At 43.4% G+C, this 21,219-nt stretch overlaps 1 protein-coding gene across 1 annotated transcript in view; it reads left to right on the top strand.

Moving 5' to 3' along the window:
- Positions 1–7,035: 7,035 nt before the first annotated feature.
- The window catches only part of LOC118394216 (nuclear receptor subfamily 6 group A member 1-A-like), a 29,691-nt gene continuing 15,507 nt past the window's right edge, over positions 7,036–21,219 (top strand). The window contains exon 1 of the mRNA XM_035787442.2: positions 7,036–7,194. Coding sequence (XP_035643335.1) covers positions 7,143–7,194 — 52 coding nt within the window. The 5' untranslated portion in view covers positions 7,036–7,142. The remainder of the gene's footprint in view (positions 7,195–21,219) is intronic.

The following is a 21,219-nucleotide window of genomic DNA, read 5'->3' as shown; positions in this document are numbered from 1 at the left end:
TAGGGGGGGAAGGTGAGAGGGTGAGGTCAAAAGAGGAGAGGAGTGGAAAGAAGGAGGCAGAGAGGAATGAGTCAAAGGTAGACGTGGGGAGGTTAAAGTCGCCCAGCACTGTGAGAGGTGAGCCGTCCTCAGGAAAGGAGCTTATCAAGGCATCAAGCTCATTGATGAACTCTCCGAGGAACCTGGAGGGCGATAAATGATAAGGATGTTAACCTTGAAAGGGCTGGTAACTGTGACAGCATGGAATTCAAAGGAGGCGATAGACAGATGGGTAAGGGGAGAAAGAGAGAATGACCACTTGGGAGAGATGAGGATCCCGGTGCCACCACCCCGCTGACCAGAAGCTCTCGGGGTGTGCGAGAACACGTGGGCGGACGAAGAGAGAGCAGTAGGAGTAGCAGTGTTGTCTGTGGTGATCCATGTTTCCGTCAGTGCCAAGAAGTCGAGGGACTGGAGGGAGGCATAGGCTGAGATGAACTCTGCCTTGTTGGCCGCAGATCGGCAGTTCCAGAGGCTACCGGAGACCTGGAACTCCACGTGGGTCGTGCGCGCTGGGACCACCAGATTAGGGTGGCCGCGGCCACGCGGTGTGGAGCGTTTGTATGGTCTGTGCAGAGAGGAGAGAACAAGGATAGACAGACACATAGTTGACAGGCTACAGAAGAGGCTACGCTAATGCAAAGGAGATTGGAATGACAAGTGGACTACACGTCTCGAATGTTCAGAAAGTTAAGCTTACGTAGCATGAATCTTATTGACTAAAATGATACAGTACTGCTGAAGTAGGCTAGCTGGCAGTGGCTGCGTTGTTGACACTACACTAATCAAGTCGTTCCGTTGAGTGTAATAGTTTCTGCAGTGCTGCTATTCGGGGGCTAGCTGGCTAGCTAGCAGTGTTGTTTACGTTACGTTGAGTTAAAAGAACGACAATAGCTGGCTAGCTAACCTAGAAAATCGCTCTAGACTACACAATTATCTTTGAAACAAAGACGGCTATGTAGCTAGCTACGATCAAACAAATCAAACCGTTGTACTGTAATGAAATGAAATGAAAATGTGATACTACCTGTGAATGCGACCGGGTTGTTGAGTCCTATTCGGTAGACGTTGGCTAGCTGTTGGCTAGCTAGCAGAGTCTCCTACGTTAAGGACGACAAATAGCTGGCTAGCTAACCTCGGTAAATTAAGATAATCACTCTAAGACTACACACTCTAAACTACACAATTATCTTGGATACGAAGACAGCAAAGACAGCTATGTAGCTAGCTAACACTACACTAATCAAGTCGTTCAGTTGAGTGTAATAGTTTCTACGGTGCTGCTAATCGGTAGACGGTGGACGTTTGCTAGCAGGCTAGCTGGCTAGCTGCTGGGCAAATAGCAGTGAAGACTACGTTAGGACGACGAAATACGATAATTATGCAATTATCTTTGATACAAAGACGGCTATGTAGCTAGCTTATCATAGGTTCTGTCTCTAGCAAGGTATACCTGTCTGCTGTAGGGGATCATAGGTTCTGTCTCTAGCACGGTATACCTGTCTGCTGTAGGGGATCATAGGTTCTGTCTCTAGCACGGTATACCTGTCTGCTGTAGGTTATGATAGGTTCTGTCTCTAGCACGGTATACCTGTCTGCTGTAGGTTATCATAGGTTCTGTCTCTAGCACGGTATACCTGTCTGCTGTAGGTTATCATAGGTTCTGTCTCTAGCACGGTATACCTGTCTGCTGTAGGTTATGATAGGTTCTGTCTCTAGCACGGTATACCTGTCTGCTGTAGGGGATCATAGGTTCTGTCTCTAGCACGGTATACCTGTCTGCTGTAGGTTATCATAGGTTCTGTCTCTAGCAAGGTATACCTGTCTGCTGTAGGGGATCATAGGTTCTGTCTCTAGCACGGTATACCTGTCTGCTGTAGGGGATCATAGGTTCTGTCTCTAGCACGGTATACCTGTCTGCTGTAGGTTATGATAGGTTCTGTCTCTAGCACGGTATACCTGTCTGCTGTAGGGGATCATAGGTTCTGTCTCTAGCACGGTATACCTGTCTGCTGTAGGTTATCATAGGTTCTGTCTCTAGCAAGGTATACCTGTCTGCTGTAGGTTATCATAGGTTCTGTCTCTAGCAAGGTATACCTGTCTGCTGTAGGTTATCATAGGTTCTGTCTATAGCACGGTATACCTGTCTGCTGTAGGGGATCATAGGTTCTGTCTCTAGCACGGTATACCTGTCTGCTGTAGGGGATCATAGGTTCTGTCTCTAGCACGGTATACCTGTCTGCTGTAGGGGATCATAGGTTCTGTCTCTAGCACGGTATACCTGTCTGCTGTAGGTTATCATAGGTTCTGTCTCTAGCAAGGTATACCTGTCTGCTGTAGGTTATCATAGGTTCTGTCTCTAGCACGGTATACCTGTCTGCTGTAGGGGATCATAGGTTCTGTCTCTAGCACGGTATACCTGTCTGCTGTAGGGGATCATAGGTTCTGTCTCTAGCAAGGTATACCTGTCTGCTGTAGGTTATCATAGGTTCTGTCTCCAGCACGGTATACCTGTCTGCTGTAGGTTATCATAGGTTCTGTCTCTAGCAAGGTATACCTGTCTGCTGTAGGGGATCATAGGTGGAAGAGATTGTATAATGGTGGTGCCTATTCATGTCTTTGTTTGTATAAGAGCAAGTTGGTTCACGTTGGAGTTATCTGTCTCTTGGTCCACTAAGTGAGTGAGTGGACCTGAGATGGCTCACTAGTTTTTGTTGTCTCCCTCTGCTGGTGAATCCTCTGAAGTCTGGTCATGTTGAGGCTGTAAAGACCAACCCCCGTGTTGGTTTCCCCGCAGCGCTAAAGGGCCCTAACCTCTCTTCCTCTGCTTACGTAATATGACATCATGTGTTGGGTTCCCTGCAGCGCTAAATGGCCCTCCCTCTCTTCCTCTGCTTACGTAATATGACATCATGTGTTGGGTTCCCTGCAGCGCTAAAGGGCCCTAACCTCTCTTCCTCTGCTTACGTAATATGACATCATGTGTTGGGTTCCCTGCAGCGCTAAAGGGCCCTAACCTCTCTTCCTCTGCTTACGTAATATGACATCATGTGTTGGGTTCCCTGCAGCGCTAAAGGGCCCTAACCTCTCTTCCTCTGCTTACGTAATATGACATCATGTGTTGGGTTCCCTGCAGCGCTAAATGGCCCTCCCTCTCTTCTTCTGCTTTCGTAATATGACATCGTGTGTTGGGTTCCCTGCAGCGCTAAAGGGCCCTAACCTCTCTTCCTCTGCTTACGTAATATGACATCATGTGTTGGGTTCCCTGCAGCGCTAAAGGGCCCTAACCTCTCTTCCTCTGCTTACGTAATATGACATCATGTGTTGGGTTCCCTGCAGCGCTAAATGGCCCTACCTCTCTTCTTCTGCTTTCGTAATATGACATCGTGTGTTGGGTTCCCTGCAGCGCTAAATGGCCCTTCCTCTCTTCTTCTGCTTTCGTAATATGACATTGTGTGTTGGGTTCCCTGCAAAGCTAAATGGCCCTTCCTCTCTCTCTTCTTCTGCTTTCGTAATATGACATCGTGTGTTGGGTTCCCTGCAGCGCTAAATGGCCCTCCCTCTCTTCTTCTGCTTTCGTAATATGACATCATGTGTTGGGTTCCCTGCAGTGCTAAATGGCCCTCCCTCTCTTCTTCTGCTTTCGTAATATGACATCATGTGTTGGGTTCCCTGAAGCGCTAAATGGCCCTTCCCTCTTCTCCTCGGCTTACGTAATATAACATCATGTGTTGGGTTCCCTGAAGCGCTAAATGGCCCTTCCTTCTTCTCCTCTGCTTACGTAATATAACATCATGTTGTTGTTGTTTTTACTGTGTTTAGGGTTGCCACCCGAAAACAGATTTTGTTTCCCAGGTTATTTAATAGGCACTCGCACTAACCATTTATGTTTTTACGGAACTATCTCCATAGTTCTGTAACAGGATATGAATGTCTATCACTCAATACTGTTTAGTATTGCAGTGTTCCTAAAGCCAGTGTGTTATCACTTAACTTGCGTTAGCTGGAATTACACTGATAAATAATGTGTGCGTTTCACCACCCCTGAATTACTGCCAGCTGGACACTGTGGAATGTGTGTGTGTGTGTGTGTGTGTGTGTGTGTGTGTGTGTGTGTGTGTGTGTGTGTGTGTGTGTGTGTGTGTGTGTGTGTGTGTGTGTGTGTGTGTGTGTGTGTGTGTGTGTGTGTGTGTGTGTGTGTGTGTGTGTGAGTGTGTGTGAGTGTGGGTGCGTGCGTGCGTGTGTGCGTGTGTGTATGCGTGTGTGCGTGCGTGCGTGCGTGCGTGTGTGTGTGACAAGCCTTCTTCTACTGTATGTTCTGTAAGGGCCCAACTGGCTAGGAAGTTAGGGGTAGTGTATCTTCATCCATTACTTGTATGACACAAAATGGTTGTCTATGACTTTACTGGTCGAAACAGAGAGTTTTGTTGGCAGTAGTTTTTAAATTCACAAAGTTCTGTTCTGTAAAAGGTAATGTGTTCTATGATTGATTTGATATTTTGCTTGGGATGAAACAGAATATATTGAAGATATTTGTGTAAGTCTTGTTAAATGGATGATGAATGGATTCTAAAGATGCTCTGTTTTAGGTATCAGTGTTTTTAATGTTTATTAGTGTTGACACTGACCAGTTCAGTTCAGTTTGAAATACCCTCAGGAAGTGCAGGGCAAAATCAGGCTCATTGATCTATGTCATCAGTGCCCTCAAAGCTCATTATGAAGCTGAGGACGCTGGGACTTGGGCGCTGGGACACTTCCCTCTGCAACTGGATCATGAACTTCCTGATGGGCCGCCCCAAGGTGGTAAGGGTAGGTAACAACACATCCGCCACGCTGATCCTCAACATGGGGGCCCCTCAGGGGTGCATGCTCATTCCCCTCATGTATTCCCTGTTCACTCATGACTGCATGGCCAGGCACGACTAACACCATCATCAAGTTTGTTGATGACACAACAGTGGTAGGTCTGATCACCGACACCGATGAGACAGCCTATAGGGAGGAGGTCAGAGACCTGACCATGTGGTGCAAGGACATCAACCTCTCCCTCAATGTGATCAAGACAAAGGAGATGAAGACCGAGCACGCCCCCGTCAATGTAGTGGAGCAGATTGAGAGCTTCACGTTCCTTGGCGTCCACATCACCAACAAATTAACCTCGTCCAAGCACACCAAAACAGTCGTGAAGAGGACACGACAAAACCTATTCCCCCTCAGGAGACCGAAAAGTTTTGGCATGGGTCCTTAGATCCTCAAAAGGTTTTACAACTGCACCATCGAGAGCATCCTGACAGGTTGCATCACTGCCTGGTATGGCAACTGCTCGGCCTCCGACCGCAAGGCACCACAGAGGGTAGTGTGTACGGACCAGTACATCACCGGGGCCAAGCTTCCTGCCATAAGGACCTCTATATCTGGCGGTGTCAGAGGAAGGCCCTAAAAATGGTCAAAGACTCCAACCACCCTAGTCATAGACTGTTCTCTCTGCTACGGCACAGCAAGCAGTACCAGAGCACCAAGTCTAGGTCCAAGAGGCTTCTAAAAACAGTTTCTACCCCCAAGCCATAAGACTCCTGAACAGCGAATCAAATGGAAACCCGGACTATTTGGATTGCCCCAACCCCCCACCTTCTTCTATGCTGCTGCTACTCTCTATTATTAGAGATTATAAACCTTGAGTGTGGACTGTATACGTATGAAACAACCCCGCTTTAGGCTTGGGCAGTGGCTATGGTAAAGAGGAAAGGAAGCATATGCATAGTCACTTTAATAACTCTACCTTCATGTACATATTACCTCGAATACCTCGACATTACTGTAATCTGGGAGACGGCGAGACTTGTCTCTGGCTACTACAATACTAGAGCAGGTCTGTTGATGGATCATCAATCTGCTATTTTACTACTACTATTACTGATACCAGTACTACTACTACTGTGAACAATGGTCACTATCCGCCCCACCTAAACATGAATGTCTCTGTCCTTGTATTCTGCCTCTCTCTATCAGTCTCTCCCTATCCTCTATGGCATTTGAATGTGTTAAGCCTCTTATATGTGACTTACTGAGGTAGTTCATTAGCATCGACATTGGGGGTGGGCTGTGGGTCGTGAGCCTCTGGGGCTGTGGGAGAGTGAACAAGTGGCTGCGGTATTAGCAGGGTGGAGCTCAGGACGGTGGGCTGAGACCTGACTGGACAGGACATGGGTGACCAGTAGTGTGAGGTCCCCAGGAGAGGAGGGTACAGGGTAGAGAATCATTAGGGTAACAGGGTAACAGTAGAGTACGTGGTCCACTGGTTCAGAACTGGACACTTCATAACATGGCTTCCTGGAGAGGACACTGGAGGGATGAAGGAGGAAAATCCATTGGATGGTAAAAGCAAAAAAAACAAAGACAAAGACAAAATAATTCACTTAGAACTAGTTATGGCAGTACACTATACCAAGAAATTCATTGGTGAACTGTTTGATTGGCTGTATGTTGTAATGTTGCTTTGTGGGTTCATTTTGTGACAATAAATGGTGGATCATTATTGTGAACACATAATTATCATTAATATCTTACACTTGTTAAGCATTATCTAGTGGCTCTGTTTTTTTTCCAGTGCACTGTTCCTGGTTTGCAACCTAGAACTGACACCTTGGTTAACTCTACTTGCCTTCTTTTGACAAAATGACTCGATTAGTTAATGTCAGTGTGTGTTGTCAGCTTGAAACTGTCTGTGTTTATGCTTGAATGTGCACGTTGGTCCTCTGTGGAAAGTGCCAGAGGCAGAGGGAGGGGAGGCTAATTTGGCCACGGGGAGCATTGTTCAACAGCAGAGAAAATAGGACCATCAGTTCCACTCAGATAACCCCTAACCATCATTGGACCTCAAGCCAAGCCGTGACCCCAGGGCTTGAACTCTGTGGTCATGTGACCAGGCAGTAAAGTGACCAGTGGTGTTGGCTTAGGAGCCTATGCTCAGAGAGAGGACAGTCTGTAGACGGAAGAGGTTGTCTGTCAGAGAGAGAGAGAGACAGAGACAGAGACAGAGAGAGAGAAGGACAAGAGTCATGAGGCTCCCATGCCCTGTGGCTTTTCTTTAGCGGAATCTGTGCATGAATGGCGTCCCGGCAAACTGGGAGAAGCATGAAATGGATACATGGGAAGGTAAGAGAGGATGGGAGAGTGAAAGGGGTTGGGTCTATAGCCTTTATGGCCCATACTTTAAGCAACCTTACATCAGCATGTATAAATGAGAGAACAGACTAGCATTTAGTTGAAGGGCTAATCAATGGTTTTGTCAAATCATTTTCTTAGTTTCGTATTTTCTTCTTCGGAAACCCATTATGTAATGATATTGTGACCAGTTTGTCACTTTTGTTGCTGCTGTACTTTCCAAGATATACATATATGTAATACAATAAATGACTTGATAGTTGTCTGTTATATATATATGTTATATATGTTTGTGTATTTAGTTAAATAATCAATTAATTTTCATGAATTTGTGAATACATATTTGAGGACTGTTCACATCTTTTCAGAGTATTTCGCCATATTTCAATGTGTGTTAATTTGAACGTAGTAGAGTGGGTATTGGTATGTGTAGTTGAGTGCTGTTGTGTACTGCTGAGTGGGGTTAGATATGTATTGATCTGTGGTCTGTGTCTGTGGCCCATCTGGAAAAGGTTTAGTCCCCAGTCAGCATTGTTTATGTGTTGGAGGAGAGGTTAAGATTACTCTACTGGGCAGTGTTAAACCCCTGGGTTAGCCAATTTTTGACTACCTTTGCAAACCTAACGCAGTTTCACTTTATTTCACCTCATTTGAATTCATATCAGCGTGTACTACATTTCAATTAATATTTTAGATTATATGTGCCATGCAAGAGTCATCGGTGTTTCATTTTGATACAAATCCCTTTTCATGTGTAAGTTAATGGTGAAGGAAATTGTAGTTATTCATTTACAGACCCAAACCAATCCATTCAGTCAGTCCTACTAACTATCATGTCCTTGGACTTTGTAGATGACTCAAACCTTACCAATGTTCTCAGTCAATGGAACTGTCACATTTCTCATTCCCAGCTGAGTTACAAATCAATGTAGTGCTTTTTTGGGACACAGTGGGGAGTTTATTTTCAATGTGGAATCAGTTGTTCTTCTTTCAATGGTAAAAGCCTCCATACATTGATTGTGGTCCTCTATTGGTTTCCTTTGAAACCCCAAACCTCTTGAAACATGAGTAGTATACAGATGTAGGATCTTAATTTGACATATATTGTCACAGCAAAATAGTGCAGCAACAGGATTTTAACATTTTGTTGGTTAGGCTATTAGTTGGCCAAAAGTAGGTTTCATGGAAAGTGCAAAACTGTTAATATAACCCTGTGTTAGTGTGGGTTTTCATTGAATTTATGTCAAACACCAAGCTCATCTGCGTTTCCAATTCTCAGCAACAAAATAGTGATTAAGATACTACACCTGTATGACCATCACTCAGTGCTACCATGGTTACCACCAGCCAGTGTTCTATCTAGCCTTTTGAGAGCCCTGAGCGAGTTTTGTAAGTTTACACATTTTGCCATGGTCGTAGAGAATATTTGGCAGTTTTAATGCAAGTCTTCTGCAGTTGTACAGATTTTACCATATCTGACTGAGTGACTAACAAAATCATTGGGGGCCACCTGGCGGCCAGGGCCCCTGGGCACGTGCCCGGTCGGTATTCGGCCATGATTACTACAATTTTAGATAACTGGCTAGACTAGCTTACCAATCTAAAAATTGTTAGCTGACATTGGCTAATTGAGTGACTGTCATTGACTGACAAAACAAGAGAAAAACTGCTAATGCACAACCAAATTTCGAACTTGCACCTTGTGTAAGTGACTGTTTATGTCGCTTATGCCTGGAGCCTACCCTGCTATTCTAGAGACAACCAGATCAAGAGCTCTTTGCTGAGCCCTATGTGTTTGATAATGTTTATCTTGGTATGTGATAGTCATTGTGATCGATTGTCTAGTGGTTTAACAAAAACATAACATTACCATCAGCTGAGTTGTTCCGTTTACGAATTCTCTGGGAACATTTCTCTCATGTTTCCTATTGTTTCTTATGTGTTGTCTTTTCAGGGAAGGGAGGGGCTACTGTATCCGCTCCCTTTCCGCATGCTAGTCCTATCCTGTCAGCTCTGGAAGTTGTGTTTCTTCTCCAGCTGAAGGAGGGTTAAATCCACTCAGTCTTTCATCATGTAAAGGAGCCCGCTGATGCCTCTCTCTGTCTCTCAACACACCAATTCACTCCTGCCATGGCTCATCCAAGCAGGAAGTAACCTTTCTTACAGATTCTGGGTGGAGGGAGTCTGCGTGTGCTTATGTGTGTCTGTGGATGCGGGGGTAGTGGGATAGAGGCTGTGTGTGTGAAGATCAATAACAGTGGGGGAGGTCAGGAACTGTGGCATCTGTACAGGCTAAATATAGCCAATGCCAACGCCTGCTTATTATGGCGTTCTAGGGTCTTTCCCCTCATTTAATTTGAACCTTTATGTGAGTTCTGATCCAGCCAAACCAAATCAAGTACTGCCAGCACACACCCCCGATGCATACACACTTTAAATCTAACACACACAAAACACCATCTGATACTCCCTATGAAAAAAAGCCATACCTTGACCTGATCACTTTATTGATTGTTCTTAATCCCTTTCTGATTAATCATTTGTTCCTATGCATAGTATGGATATTATTCTAGGTGCTGTTTTTAGTTAGATCAAGTCTATTTAGATAGTCAAGCCCCCCCCCCTCTAGACACAGGCACACACACACACACGGAAATAATAGCAAGTGCTTGATTGCATTATAGTTTGTATTTCCCGAGACAGGAAGGGTCTGGTAATGGAAAAGATAGGTGGGAGTTAGCCCGTTAGCCTGCTGAGCCTGTTAGCCTGTTAGCCTGCTGAGCCTGTTAGCCTGTTAGACTGCTGAGGCTGTTAGCCTGTTAGACTGCTGAGGCTGTTAGCCTGTTAGCCTGCTGAGCCTATTAGCCTGTTAGACTGCTGAGGCTGTTAGCCTGCTGAGTCTGTTAGTCTACTGAGTCTGTTAGCCTTTTAGCCTGCTGAGCCTGTTAGCCTGTAGCCACTTCTAAGAACCCAAGAAGCTATACAGAGAAATAACCAAACACGTCAACGAATATTGATTACATTCCAATATTGAGATCAAAGACCTGTTCAAAAGGGCAGCAGCTAGCCTAGCAGTTACAGCATTGGGCCAGTAACCGAAAGGTTGCTGCTACGAATACCTGAGGTCAAAGAATCTGTCCTTGTGCCCTTTAGCAAGACACTTAACCCTAATTTGATCAAAGGGCGCTGTACTACTATGACTGACCCCGTAAAACCATACATTTCACTGCACCTATCTGGTGTATGTCACAATAAAACATGCTATTTATTTTATTATTAAATGTACCTTTAGATGTATTCATCAAGATACTCAAATGAATGTGTTTGTGGTACGGCAGTATGCCAAAGTTGCCAGGTTAAAACATAGAAATGAGAACAGCAGAGCTCAGTATCTATTGTCTCAAGACTTGTCGCTGTTTAGGGCAAAGAGAATGCAAGATAACATTACCATTTATGCTGTTACAGAAACTCAACATTTTTGGTTTATTTGTATACTTAATCAATATTTTGGGAATGAGCTGGATTCACTTTAATAATGTTTAATAATGTTATCTCTAAAAAAATCTTACAAACTAGTGACTAATATAGTATTAAATAGCATAGAATTAACATGGTATCTGGCTAGAATGTAATTACCCAATGCTAATGACCCAGGCTGTAATCCCTGGTAAGATCTCAGCCTGCTTCCCAGAGACAGTACTGTGTGAGGGGGGTTAAATGTTATCCAGTATAGTATGCGATGTCAACATGCCACCATTGTCATGACTATGAGCCAAATCTGCAACTGCATAAATTAACATAACACTGTGGAGACAGGAGAGACCAAACAGCATGGTGGCTGACTGTTGGAAAGGTGCTGATTGGTTCTATCTTCTTACTGTCTCATAGAGATAGAGAGATAGAGTGGGAGAGAGAATGAGTCGGCATGTACTGTACTTAGTTAGGAGAAAGTATGCACCCTTTCCTCTATACTAGGCAGAGGAAAGGCCCTAAAAATGGTCAAAGACTCCAGCCACCCTAGTCAGACTGTTCTCTCTGCTACTGCACGGCAAGCGGTACCCGGAGCGCCAAGTCTTGGTCCAAGAGGTTTCTAAATAGCTTCTACCCCCAAGCCATAAGACTCCTCCTGAACCTCTAGTCCAATTGCTACCTTGACTATTTGCATTGTACCCCCTGTCATCTATGCATAGTCACTTTAATTAACTCTACCTACATGTACATAGTACCTCAACTAATAAGGCGCCCCCGCACATTGACTCTGTACTGGCACCCCCTGTATATATTGTTATTTTTTACTGCTGCTCTTTAATTACTTGTTACTTTTATCTCTTATTCTTATCCATATTTGTTTTGAAACTGCACTGTTGGTTAGTGGCTCGTAAGTAAGCATTTCACTGTAAGGTCTAAGGTCCATACACCTGTTGTATTCGGCACAAATACAATCTTATTTAAAGGAGTGAGTATTGTAGAGAGAGAGATGTAAAGAGGGAGGGAGGGAACAGTGGAAAAGTACAGGAGCTCCATTCAACCCCTGCTCCCTTTCAGCTGGACATGATTGTAATGGAAACACAAGACCAAACTGCTGAGTGTAATACCCTTCAGCAGGCCTTGTCCCAGTGTCACCCATTCAAAGGCTCCTCCATTGACCTTTGTCTGACTGGGAATCTGACAAAGGGAAGATGTTGCCACTATATGTCTCTTTTCTCAGCATGACACAGGTAATAGGACATGGGGAGAGAAACCATGGAGCCAAATCAAAAGAGATGCTCAGTTCATTAACAAATTTACCAAAAGGGAGTGGTTACATTTTTTGAATTTCAATTTTATTCCCCCAGTATAAACAAACCTGTTGATAAGGAGCATTGTTTTAATTGCTGAAATAAGATTACTGAAAGGGTTAACTCCAAACGTTACCTTGTGCATCAAGTTCACTAATGTAGTTGTAAGTAGGCCAATATCATTATTGGATCAGTGTGAAACAGGAGTGGTGTTTGGGAATGTCTCTTGTCCATGGACTCTGGTTTAAAATGCTTGCGTTGCATTTCCTGGTTTGCGTTAAAGTTTGAAATGAAACCCAGCCTAACCCCTGGGAAACAATGCAGGCTTTAATGGACTCAGTGGGAGGGCTGGGTGAGGGAGGGGTAAGGTGGGGGTCCCAGGAATTAGGCTGCAGAGAGAGAGGGTGGAGTTCAAGATGAAGCAAAGGCCTGACTTTACAACTCTTCGACTTGTCCCGTTACTGTGGATTTATCACCCTGGTCACATGATCCAGGAGGAGCCGGGGGAAGGGAGGGTGACCAGAACCAGGATGGAACCAATTTGACAGACTGGACCACTCGCTGCCATAGGGGGATGTGAGGCGGAGCCAGAGTTTGACGTGACACATTGAGATCAAGTGTGTGAAGGTGTGAAGCAGGTTGTTTATATGGTGGCCATGCACTTGAAAGAGAGGGTGACATATTTGGCAAATAAGACTCTGCTGGTGTGAATTAAGGAAACTAACGGTCATTGTGTTTTTTTCATTGAAGGATGTCAGGCATTTCACATGGGATGCTCAATGAAATATATGGTTTTGATGCATTCATGTGCTAAAGTAAGACAGACAAATGGCTTATTGAGGAGGAGGATCCATAGTGTAAAACTATGTGATCTTAGACTTGTTTTAAGGCAATGAAATATTTTATGTGCTCTCACAGCTTGGGTTGAAGTAAAATAGCTAAACAGAACATGGTGTTGGTGATCTATAACTTATAAGCAAGACAATGCAGAGGAAGATCCGTATACAGTATGCCCCAAAAAGAGCACCTTTTGGTGGCAGCCAATTTGAGAAACAGAATATAGCTCTCAGTTTAAACAAAGGGCGTATGTGGGTCTTGTCTTCTTTTCTGGCAGGCTTAGTGGAGGTGTTGTTCTATTTAGTACACAGCACAGGGGCTTAACGACTGAAGGGCTCTTGATTTAGACCTCAAGCTGAACCTTTTCTGATACCTCCACCCTTCCTTGGACCACAGGCTTCTGTCCTCATTGTGCTCCAAGAGCTCATTTTAATCAGGCTAAAGTCACTTCACATGGAATCATTATATAGGACATCAACATTTTCTGGATATAAAGTGCTTACATGCTGCAATATGTAGTAGTGTGAAAGCAAATTGATGCTCATCGTATATGGCTGCAGGTAGCCTAGTGGTTAAGAGTGTTGGGCCAGTAACCGAATGGTCACAGGTTTGAAACCCTGAGCTGACTAGGTAAAAAAAGCTGTTGATGTGCCTTTGAGCAAGGCACTTAATCCCAATTCCTCTGAATACGAGTGTAAATAGATATGTTGCTAAACTTACTTCTGACAGGCCTTGTTTTTTAATTGTACTCTGTACTACATTGTTATCTGTATGGCAGTGTGATAGATAGTCATTACATGAGTGTTCCATATAGAAGACCAAAAATTGGAGTCGTGTCACTGAAAAATCTATTGCACACTTCAACAACGCTTGTGTTGAGTCAAAGCTCCTCACTGTTTTCAGGGTGGCGGTGTGTTCACGTTATTAACTAATGATTAAATTATAATCTACTGGCGGGAACCGAGTGACCCTATTGTGTGTGTGTGTGTGTGTGTACAGTATGACAACCTCTGAGGAGCTTCCTAAGGAGACAGAATTTAGACCTCGTACCATTTAAATGGTAATACCACTGGGATTTAAAGGTCTTCAATTCACTATTCAGTATATCTGGGAGAGGCTTTATCCTCCTATACATTCCTCCTGCTCTGGCTAATTAGCTCTAATACATGAACCTTACTCTGGACTCTGGACTCTGAAAGCCCACTCTACTTCTTATAGTAGGCTTAGAGAAATACTGGACAGATAGCACCTCTTACAAATGTAGGATCTTAATTTGATGCAATGCAGGACATTTAAAATGTGTAGTTTATTTGAAGTTTAAAAGGCATCTGAAGTTTGTAATTTAAAAAACTATATATATTTTTATTTCACCTTTATTTAACCAGGTAGGCCAGTTGAGAACAAGTTCTCATATACAACTGCGACCTGGCCAAGATAAAGCAAAGCAGTGCGATAAAAACAACAACACAGAGTTACACATGGGATAAACAAACGTACAGTCAATAACACAATAGAAAAGTTTATATACAGTGTGTGCAAATGTTGTAAGATTAGGGATGTAAGGCCATAGTGGCAAAATAATTACAATTTAGCAATTGAACACTGGAGTGATAGATGTGCAGAAGATGAATGTGCAAGTAGAGATACTGAGGTGCAAAGGAGCAAAAAAAACAATCTGGGAATGAGGTAGTTGGGTGGGCTATTTACAGATGGGCTATGTACAGGTGCAATGATCGTAAGCTGCTCTGACAGCTGATGCTTAAATGAATTACAAAGTATTTACCACTTTGACATTTTAGACTTGATTTACCCTTACAGGAAATGTATCAAACCCCTACAAGATACCAGTTAATTATTATAATAATAAAAATGTCCTGTTGGTGTAGGATTATTTTCTTGCTGTAGAAAACTGGCTCAAATTAAGTTCCTACATCTGTATAGCAGGATTCGGATTACGTTGCAGTCAGTGTTGTAGTACTCAAGACCTGTCACGGTCTCGGACAATATATTGAGTGTCTCGGTCTTGTCTCGGTGTCATATGCATTTGTACTCGGTCTTGACTCGGTCTCAGAAGGTGAGGACTCGTAATTTATTCCCGAGACCAGTGGAGTTAAAAACAAATAATTAGCAGCTTCCATTCAGTCAGGAAGTATTCAGACCCCTTCCCTTTTTTGTTACGTTACATCCTTATTCTAAAATAGACTTTAATCAATCTACACACAATACCCCATAATAACATAGGGAAAACAGTTTTTGCTATTTTTGCAATACCTTATTAGATAGGTATTCAGACCCTTTGCTATGAGACTGGAAATTGAGCTCAGGTGCATCCTGTATCCATTGACCGTCCTTGAGATGTTTCTACAACTTGATTGGAGTCCACCTGTGGTATAATCAATCGATTGGACATGATTTGGAAAGGCACACACCTGTCTATATAAGGTCTCACAGTTGTCAGTGCATGTCAGAAATTAAATTGTAGACCAGTCAGCCAAAAAAGCTTTGAAACAAGAGAGAATTGATATTAGTGTTCCACTGGGTAGAGGTGAGGCCAAATGTAAGATGAGAGCCATTTTGATAGATGTGTGGCAGAAGAGATGGGACGCTAAGCCTAAGGGCCAGCGTTTATATGCCCTCCATAGAAAGGTCGGTGGACCAAGATTCAAAGGTCAGATTAGGAAGAAATAGGTGGTGCTTGCTTGATTGCGCTTAGGACATTATACATTGAACTTGTTATTACATCTGGTTGGCAAGCAAGGGAATGATTTGTGTCTGGAGTGTATGGTCGATGAAACGGTGGAGCATGTGTTGTTGTGTTGTTATATTGTTGTAAGTATGTTGAAGAGAGGGAAAGATTGAAGTGTAGGGTCATTGAGGTTGGACAGGGTTGGGGGAGTTTGGAAGCGATTTTGGGAGTGGGGGAGGGTCTATTAGAAGTTAGTAGGGCTCTTTTTTTCAGAAGAACTGATTTAGGTAGGAGGATATAGAAATGTTGTAAACCGTGATTGACTACACACTCCAGCACAGTAGATGGCGTCATGCACCTTTAATGTTGGTTTGTGGACCGCCATAATATCATAGAAGAGGAAGAAGTGCATGTCAGAGCAAAAACCAAGCCATGAGATCGAAGGAATTGTCCGTAGAGCTCTGAGACAGGATTGTGTTGAGGCACAGATCTGGGGAAGGGTGGCAAAACAATTCTGCAGCATTGAAGGTCCCCAAGAACACAGTGGGCACCATCTTTCTTAAATGGAAGAAGTTTGGAACCACCGAGACTTTTCCTAGAGCTAGCCGCCAAACTGAGCAATCGGGGGAGAAGGGCCTTAGTCAGGGAGGTGACCAAGAACTCGCTGTGGAAATGGGAAAACCTTCCAGAGGGACAACCATCTTTGCAGCACTCCACCAATCAGGCCTTTATGGTAGAGTGGCCTGACGGAAGCCACTCTTCAGTAAAAGACACATGACAGCCCGCTTGGAGTTTACCAAAAGGCACCTAAGGGACTGTTAGACCATGATAAACAAGATTCTCTGGTCTAATGAAAGCAAGATTGAACTCTTTGGCCTGAAAGCCAAGCGTCATGTCTGGAGGAAACCAGGCGCTATCCTTACGTTGAAGCATGGTGGTGGCAGCATCATGCTGTGGGGATGTTTTTCAGCATCAGGGACTGGGAGACTAGTCAGGATTGAGGTAGAGATGAACGGAGCAAGGTCCAGAGAGATGTAAGATGAAAACCTACTCCACAGTGCTCAGGACCTCAGACTGTGGCAACGGTTCACCTTCCAACAGGACAACAACCCTAAGCACACAGCCAAGACAACTCAGGAGTGGCTTCGGGGCAAATCACTGAATGTCCATGGGTGGCCCAGCCAGAGCCCGGACTTGAACCCTATAGAACATCTCTGGAGAGACCTGAAAATAGTTGTGCAGCAATGCTCCCCATCCAACCTGACAGTGCTTGAGAGGATCTGCAGAGAAGAATGGGAGAAACTCCTCAAAAACAGGTTTGCCACGCTTGTAAGACTCGAGGCTTTAATCACTGCCAAAGGTGCTTCAACAAAGTACTGAGTAAAGGGTCTGAATACTTATGTAAATGTGATAGCTCAGTTTTTTTAATCAATTATGTAAAATAATAGAGAAATCATGCAGAAAGTAGCCTACACAATCGCAAAGCAAGTGAATATATTCACACATGGCCTAATTTCAGCAGAATATCATAGGAAAACATGATTTTTTGCACTGTTGCCATTTGGGAACTTTTTGGCAAAATTAGAGTATACACACTTCTCCAGGCACCACTACACCAGTGTATAGGGCCGATGGAAGACAGCAGTCACACACAGCATGATGTTAAAGCATAAACAGTCCATAAATTCTGACATAATAAGCCAGTAGGTCCTAATCATAAGAATACAAAACACAACCATTAAGCATTTCCTAATCGAAATGTACAACTATTACTTCCCATTGCAAAAAGCATTTCACGTTTAGCACACAAAATTTGACCTAAAGTTTAAAGTGGAACTCACAGCATTTTAACTACTTTGCAGGTATGAAACAAACAGATAATCATAATACCAGTAAAAAATATAAAAAATCCTAGTGTATGCTACAAAGCCAACTTAATAAGACATTTTAAAAATAGGTTCCATTTGACTCAACATTCCATGACGTACACTAAGGCATTGTAGGCAGAATAGATGGATCCAGTTCAATGCATGATTAATATAATTCACCAATACATTTCTTGTTAATCCAAAACATATTGCTATCAGGTTCAAATCACAGCTGGCCTGGTACACTGTTTGCTGCCTCCATTCGGGATGCACTGTTTCAGTTTTAATGACTCAATATTATGGACAACAACGGATGAATGTGACTAGCATTCATCCGGAATGGGAATGTCAATACAATCAAACAAGCAAGGGAAAGGATCACAAGTCAGTCATAATGTGGCTAATAGGCTAGCTAATCTATTTATGTTGCAAGCTAAAAACACAGAGCCTAACATTAGCTCGATAGCTAGCTAGCTGCTATGAGGATGTCATGTCATGCCATTGGACGAGTGGGGGAGTGACTGACTTTTTCTCCTCATATCGTTTTTCGGGGCTAGAGATGCAGGTGTCATTTGGTTAGCTAGCAAGAACTTCAACGACTATTATCCAGTTAGCATATAATGCTTTCGCAAATTCACTACTTTACTCCGATTTCTGAGCACTCTCGTCTGAGTGTACCAGAGTGCAGAACCCGTGATGAATTTCTGAAGGCGCAACACACGCTGAATATGACCAGTGTCAGTAAACGTAGTGGAAAATAAGTTATTGTTAGTCAAGAACGCTCTAGAAAATATGCTACGGTGAGTAAAATGGTCAGAGTGAGGTGTTCTCTCGTTTATGTGTGGAAGTAGCTAGCTAGCAAACCAGCCAACTTTAGCCAGTTAGCTTTGGTGCTTGGTTGGGGCAAGCATGCATTGGCAGGCAAGCTGCAGAAGGACGAGGAGACTACAGTTCGCCATTGTTTATCAGTGCAATTTTGACGTCCAACTAACTGAACAACTTTGAGAGGGTTTATTTAATGTTCCTTTGTTAGATTTTAGCTCATCTTGCTCTGGCAAGCATTAGTTGTCCCACCCATTAAGTCAAAATGTGACTGGTTGATTCCACTGTCACTCCAAAATGTTACCCTAATACAGTTGAATGGCAGATCCCTTCATCTAGCTTCTGATGGCTGACCATCGGAATATTTAATATTTGAGATTCTTCAAAGTAGCCACCCTTTGCCTTGATGACAGCATTGCACATTCTTGGCATTCTCTCAACCAGATTATTGAGGTAATCACACTGTCGGTAATTTATTTGGAATTCAATGCACACTTAACCAGCATGGCTACCACAGCATTCTGCAGTGATACGCCATCCCATCTGGTTTGACCTTAGTGGGACTATCATTTGTTTTTCAACAGGACAATGACCCAAAACACACCTCCAGGCTGTGTAAGGGCTATTTGACCAAGAAGGAGAGTGATGGAGTGCTGCATCAGATGTCCTGGCCTCCACAATCAACCGACCTCAACCCAATTGAGATGGTTTGGGATGAGTTGGACCGCAGAGTGAAGGAAAAGTGCTCAGCATAAGTGGGAACTCCTTCAAGACTGTTGGAAAAGCATTCCAGGTGAAGCTGTTTGAGAGAATGCTAAGAGTGTGCAGAGTTATCATCAAGGCTACTTTGTTAAACACTTTTTTGGTTACTACATGACTCCATATGTGTTATTTCATAGTGTTGATGCCTTCACTATTATTGTACAATGTAGAAAATAGTAAAAAATCAAATCAAATAAAAAAACATGAATGAGTAGGTGTGTCCAAACTTTTGACTGGTACTGTACATGATGAGTTATTCCAGGGACAGAGTCTTGACCACCTTTCACAAAGGCTTCCCATAACTGGATGAGCTTGTATGAGGGGAAAGTTCACGTCTATCTGATGTGCAGGTTGACCAAAGGCCGTCAGTGAAAGACTTAGCTCAGAGCAGCTAGGGTTAATCTATGGGTTCAGGAGGAGGTAGCATTAATCAGGCCCACTATAGCTGAGGTCTCACCAGGCTACTTCAGGACTGGGTTATGGGACCAACAACCAACCACCCAGCACTCATTACAGTGTGCTAGTCATGCTAGTCATAGTGTAATAGCTGAGAATGGCGTTAAAGACCAGAGTTGTGGTTGTTTCTCTCTGTATCTTTATGAAACGTCATAATGCAGTCTCCCATGTTGATCTCTAAACCTTCACAGTTATAGGTTTACTGTTCAAATTTGTCCAGTAGTGGTCATCTGTTTTTCAGGAGGGAACTAGTTCATGTTCCTTTATTTTGGGAATTATGTTTGAAGCACACTCCCTATTTAGTAATGGATGATGAGAAAGGGGATAACAAACTTTTATTTATATTTATTTATTTCACTATTATTTAACCAGGTAGGACAGTTGAGAACAAGTTCTCATTTATAACTGCGACTTGGCCAAGATAAAGCAAAGCAGTGCGACAAAAACAACAACACAGAGTTACACATGAGATAAATGTGATGATGTGCAAGTAGAGATACTGGGGTGCAAAGGAGCGAAAATAAATAACAATAGGGGGATGAGGTAGTTGGGTGGGCTCTTTACAAATGGGCTGTGTACAGGTGCAGTGATCGGTAAGCTGCTCTGACAGCTGGTGCTTAAAGTTAGTGAGGGAGATATAAGTCTCCAGCTTCAGTGATTTTAGCTTTTTTTTTTAGTCATTGGCAGCAGAGAACTGGAAGGAAAGGTGGCCAAAGGAGGAGTTAGCTTTGGGGATGACTAGTGAAATATACCTGCTGGAGCGTGTGTTACGGGTGGGTGTTGCTATGGTGACCAGTGAGCTGAGATAAGGCGGGGCTTTACCTAGCATAGACATATAGATGACCTTGAGCCAGTGGGTTTGGCGACGACTATGAAGCGAGGGCCAGACAACGAGAGCATGCAGGTCGCAGTGCTGGGTAGTATATGGGGCTTTGGTGACAAAATGGATGGCACTGTGATAGACTACATCTAATTTGCTGAGTAGAGTGTTGGAGGCTATTTTGTAAATGACATCGCCGAAGTCAAGGATCGGCAGGATAGTCAGTTTTACGAGGGTATGTTTGGCAGCATGAGTGAATGAGACTTTATTGCGAAATAGGAAGCGGATTCTAGATTTAATTTTGGATTGGAGATGCTTAATGTGAGTCTGGAAGGAAAGTTTACAATCTAACCATACACCTAGGTATTTGTAGTTGTCCACATATTCTAGGTCAGAACCGTCCAGAGTAGTGATGCTAGTCGGGCGGGCGGGTGCGGGCAGCCATCGGTTGAAAAGCATGCATTTAGTTTTACTAGCATCACTACTCTGTACGGTTCTGACCAAGAATATGTGGACAACTACAAATTCCTAGGGACTGGGTTATTGGCTCTGGCAGCCAAAACAACCAAATACTCCATCTAAACTTGAATCAATTCTCAGTTGCGGTAGGGTTCTAGAAAAATAAGATCTCTTAACTTTCATATTACATCAAAATAATTTCCCAAATGCAAAATATACACTTACTGTACACTGTTTTAACAGTATTTTTCCTTGACAACACATTTGTGATGTCAGTCTTCCGTTTACACACATATCTAATAAGCACAGGTAGTTAACTCTGTTTTCCGTAAACAAGCACTGAAACATGGAAATGTGGCCGTGTGGGAACTCTAACCATATAAAGAAGATGTGTAGTAATTTAACATTTTGTTTCTCACTGATGTGAAAGATATGGTCCTTTTGTTTCCAAAACCGTATCACAAGCGATGCGTGTTAACATTTAGAACAAGCGTTGGGGCTCTTCACAAATCTCCCCCGGCCAGAAGA

This window comes from Oncorhynchus keta, chromosome 14 (genome assembly GCF_023373465.1).
Source record: "Oncorhynchus keta strain PuntledgeMale-10-30-2019 chromosome 14, Oket_V2, whole genome shotgun sequence".
Lineage (NCBI taxonomy): Eukaryota > Metazoa > Chordata > Actinopteri > Salmoniformes > Salmonidae > Oncorhynchus > Oncorhynchus keta.
Note: the sequence above shows the minus strand (reverse complement) of the source record. Positions and strands in the feature narration are given on the sequence as shown.